This window comes from Gymnoscopelus braueri (genome assembly GCF_963280865.1).
Source record: "Gymnoscopelus braueri genome assembly, chromosome: 19".
In the NCBI taxonomy this organism is placed as follows: Eukaryota; Metazoa; Chordata; class Actinopteri; order Myctophiformes; family Myctophidae; genus Gymnoscopelus; species Gymnoscopelus braueri.
This window is the reverse complement of record NC_137621.1, coordinates 2,013,086-2,018,107: the sequence shown is the minus strand read 5'-3', so window position 1 is coordinate 2,018,107 and position 5,022 is coordinate 2,013,086. Positions and strand designations below refer to the sequence as shown.

The window sequence follows — 5,022 nt, the reverse complement described above, 5'->3', positions numbered from 1 at the left end:
AAAGTATTGAAAATTGGAAATACTCCAGTAAAGTAAAAAAAAAATACCAAAACATTTTACTTAAGTACAGTATTGAGTAAATGTACTCAGTTACTTTACACCACTCTGCAAATTGCGATGGCAGTATTTTTTTTTTTTAAATAAAGATATGTTTACCACAGCTAATAGGAGGAGATCAAAGGATGTTTTTAAAGTTTATCTTCGTTTCAACGGAGGGAACCACTTGAAACCATCCTGGTTTGCGATTTTCTTACATTCACAACTCTTACATCTACATAAACGTTTATATTTCAAATATAAAGTGCTGACCCTATGGACACGGATGTAACAAGTTGAGCCGCTAAAGGTTTAAGTACCTTTATCTCCCGTATTGTTCAATAAAAAGCTTTTTAATCCGATCTCCGGCCATTTTCTCTGAATTTTTTTCCGATGCTTTCAACTATGCGACACTACCGGTTGGGGAGGTGTATTGCACCTGATACGTTCCAAAAAAAAAAAACAGAAAATGGCCTCCGATCGGATTAAAATGCTTTTTTATTGAACAATACGGGAGATACGGGTACTTATCGTGGTCCGGCTCAACTTGTAACATCCGTGGCCGTGGGGTCAGCACTTTATATTTGAAATGTGAACGTTTATGTAGATGTGAGAGTTGTCTATCCAGGATAAACGTTGTGTTTGCACCTGGGCAGCAGTATGTTAATGCATTGGAAATACGAATGTTTCTGACCAGGCCATGGAGTCACCAATTATTCCCACTGTGTCAGTGGGAGGTGAGGGAGAACACAGGACTTTGTGGATCAGCATGGTGGAGCTGTGGATGGACCACTGCCTTTGATTGAGATCACTGAGGTGAGCACTGCTGAGATCGGTTGGTAAAAGGCCCTATTGTATACATAGGCTATTTGAAAATAGCAGATCTACAAGCTCACAACGCGTCGCGATGCGACGCGTTGTGAGCTTGTAGATCTGCTATTTTCAAACATTTTAGTACTTTTACTTTTGATACTTTAAAGAGGTGGTGCCATGGTTTTGCACTTTTTCTGTTTTTCATGTGTCTATGAGGTTGATAGAACTTCATTAAGCCCCCTGGTGGTGTTTTTATGGAGTTTCATGTCTTCTCTGACTATTTTGAGTTTCTACCTGGAGGTTGAAACCTTGAGGGTCAAACGTGCCAATAGAGAAATAGCCCTTTAGTGACATAGTAAAAACATACCCTCCCCCTCATTATCATAACACAACAGGTGTGGGCATGAGGAGGAGGAGGGACTAGGACAGGTGGGTGGTGCTAAGGTGGTGGAGGAGGTGCTAAGGTGAGAACCAGGTATACTTAATGAACTGGAGGCGTGTCCACATAAAAACATAATTTTAACAATTTCTGTACCCTTTTTTGAAAAAAATCTTCCTCCTAGTATAACCATAATACCTGATGATTATGTTTTAGGGGGGGGGGGGGGGGTTCACTGAAAATCACGGCACCCCGTCTTTAAGTAAAACATTCAAGTAGCCTACTTAAAACAAAAAAACTTTTGTTTTAACCAAAGGATGTCACTTACCCTTTATACCTTTAATCTCTCAAAGGTGCTGTAAGTGATATCTTTTTGGTTAAAATAAAAAAGTGTTATTGTTTTGTTAAAAGGTTAAAGCTCTATAGATTATGAGACATTATAGAGTGTCTGTCTCTCCAGCTCCTTAGTAAACAGGAAATACATTTTCAGGTAGGACACCCATTTCATCCTTTAAACCCTATACTTTGTTGACCGGGGTCCCCATATGGGACTGTACTTGGTCACCTCTTTTTCCCCCCTCTACACTACTGCACTCTCTTCGCTGCATGAAGTAATGTCACTGATTGTTCACCTATCTGACATGTCTGACATGTCTTTTGTTGCCAGTATTTATTTGTATTCAATGGGGATCGGATCTGGCTGAAACTTTGCCCAAATATGGATACATACCATAGGCCTACATCATAGGTATTATGTCTATGATGTCCAGTGTAAAGTAACTAAGTACATTTACTCAAGTACTGTACTTAAGTACAATTCTTAGGTGCTTTTACATTACTAGAGTATTTCCAATTGTCAGTACTTTTACTTCTACTCCACTACATCTCAGAGGCAAATATTGTACTTTTACTCCACTACAATTATTTGAAAACTTTAGTTACTAGTTACTTTGCAGATATAAAGTATCATATTATAAAATATACATTAACCACTTTAGCCCTATTTTACAGACTAATCCACAGACGCGGAGCGACAGCCGCTTGACTAACGCAGTTATGACTGCCGTTCTGTGGATTTGTCTATACATAGGCTGTTTGAAAATAGCCGATCTACAAGCTCGTTGTGAGCTTGAAGATCTGCTAATTTCAAACATTTTAGTACTTTTACTTTTAGCACTTTAAGTGCATGTTGATACCAATACTTTTGTACTTTTATTCAAGTTAAATTTTGAATTCCGGACTTTTACTTGTAACAGAGTATGAGTAGCTATGAGCTAATAATCAAAATCAAATCTTTGCTTCTGGGGGTCCCTGGAACTAAACATTCTGAGATGGGGGTCCGCGGCCAAAAACATATCATTTTGGGTGGTCCTTGACATGAAAAAGTTTGAGAACCACTGCTAATAGTGACAGACAGACAGACAGACAGACAGACAGACAGACAGACAGACAGACAGACAGACAGACAGACAGACAGACAGACAGACAGACAGACAGACAGACAGACAGACAGACAGACAGACACACAGACAGAATCTTTCGACAGACAGACAGACATTGATTGATTGAACACTTTATTTAGAAAGACATGGTAACAGTACATGGAAGTACAAATCACAATACAAGCTCCTCTAAACGGGATCGCTCATAAAAGCACTTGGCTTATTTAAAATGAGATCCCCGTGCACTCAAATCATGATGACATTTAAGACATACAAATATACACTACTATGCAGAACGTCATACAATCAGTTTACTGGTTACTGCTATGAAAAACAAGAAATATGCACAATAGACAGTTTTAGGAGGAGGGGAGGGGGGTAAGCTGGTTGAGACCTGTGAAGCTACTACAGTTTCCATTCAAAATGAACCAGTAAGATCCGGTCAAGATCATGCCTGCTACAACATGTTCCGTTTCCGGAAGGGGGGGTAGGTTAAGACTTAGACAGGGGCCATTTTCGAATTGCAGCCTCCTGAAGGTGTATCTTTAGGGCAGTTTTGAAAGTGAGTAGGGTTTTACACTCACGCACAGACAGACAGACAGACAGACAGACAGACAGACAGACAGACAGACAGACAGACAGACAGACAGACAGACAGACAGACAGACAGACAAGGGTACAACGGGTAATCTGTCAATGGCATATATATATAACGGGGGTTGCATAACCGACTGGCGGCACGTGTTATTTCCCTATTTGGATCGAACACCTCGACCAAATTTGGAGCTCATATACGTTATAGATTACGTCAGCTTGACGTCACCGGCTGGCCCCAATAAGTCAGAGATCCACCGCCACGAGGCGTCAGACACACGGACAACGTAACGGAACCCGATTCGAACTCTCACCAGCAGAAGAATAGCGGAGGTCGACTTTCTCTTAACCTAAATGTTTGTGACTCTCCGTTCTGCGAGCAGCAGGCGGCGTTGTGCTCAGCTGATCATCGCCACCTCTCTGCTGCTGCTGGCCCTGATGTGGAGCTCCGAGGAGCTGCGGGACAGTCTGGTCGTGAGCAGCGTCCGGTCCTACGTCTATCGCCACCTGATCAACGACTTCTCCTTCCTCAGAACGCACTTCGCCGTCACGCGCCAAGAGGCCCGGCGCTTCAGCGACTTCGCCTACCTCCTGGACCACCCCGACGCGTGTTCCGGACGGGACGTCCTGCTCCTCGTCTCCGTGAAGAGCGCGCCGAGGAACGCGGAGCGGCGGACGGCCATCCGCTCCACCTGGGGCAACGAGACCCGCATCCTCCGCTCCCAGGGAGTCGCGGTCAAGGTGGTGTTCTTCCTGGGAGCCGCGGAGCCGGGCGGTACGGAGAGCGCCGCCGTCCAGGAGGATCTGGAGCGCGAGGACCGTCTCCACGGCGACCTGATCCAGCGGGACTTCGTGGACTCGTACCGCAACCTCACCCTGAAGCTGGTCTCGCAGTTCCACTGGGCGCGGCGCCGCTGCGGCCACGCCCGCTTCCTCATGACGGTGGACGACGACGTCTTCGTCCACACGCCCAACCTGGTGGGCTACCTGCGGGAGGCGGCCCGGACCGACGTCGCCGGCCTGTGGGTCGGTCGCCTGCACAGCGGCTCGCCGGCCCGACGGAGCCGGAACGGCAAGCACGGCGTGTCCTACGAGACGTACCCGCGTTCCACCTACCCCGACTACACGCCCGGGGGCGGGTACGTGGTTTCCAAGGACGTGGTGGAGAAGATCTACCGGGCCACGCTCGGCCTCAACGCCACCATCCACGTAGACGACGTGTTCATGGGCATCTGCGCCCACGTGGCGGGCGTCGCGCCGCGGGATCACGCGTTCTTCGCGGGGGAGGGCAAGGCGCCCTACCACCCGTGCGTTTACAGGCGGATGATGACGTCGCACGGCCACCACGGCCAGGACGTGTACGACCTCTGGAAGGCGGCGACGGACCCCCGGGTGGAGCGGGTGACCTCCGGGCCGCTCGGGGAGACGTACTGCAAGGCGGTGAAACTGGCGCTCCTGTGTCTGCCGTTCTGGGCCGACACCTACCGCTGTACACTATGACAGGGGTTCTCACCCTATGCAGGCCGTGACCCCCAAAAAGAATCGTATTGGAACTGGGGACCCCCCAGATTAATCATATTTGAACTGGGGACCCCCCAGATTAATCATATTGGAACTGGGGACCCCCCAGATTAATCATATTTGAACTGGGGACCCCCCAGAATAATCATATTTGAACTGAGGACCCCCGACCCTGACAAACACTTGGAATTGTAGGAGTTGAGGCATTACATTTAGCCTGACATGGTTCCACAGATA

The 5,022-nt window shown here is 47.1% G+C and overlaps 1 protein-coding gene across 1 annotated transcript; it reads left to right on the top strand.

Annotated features, from left to right (window-relative positions):
- Window positions 1–3,618: 3,618 nt before the first annotated feature.
- On the top strand, window positions 3,619–4,764 carry LOC308074045 (lactosylceramide 1,3-N-acetyl-beta-D-glucosaminyltransferase A-like; the record flags this gene model as incomplete). Its single annotated transcript, XM_080413384.1, has 1 exon — window positions 3,619–4,764. One exon carries the CDS (start codon window positions 3,619–3,621, stop codon window positions 4,762–4,764), a length of 1,146 nt encoding a protein of 381 aa, XP_080269510.1.
- Window positions 4,765–5,022: the final 258 nt, after the last annotated feature.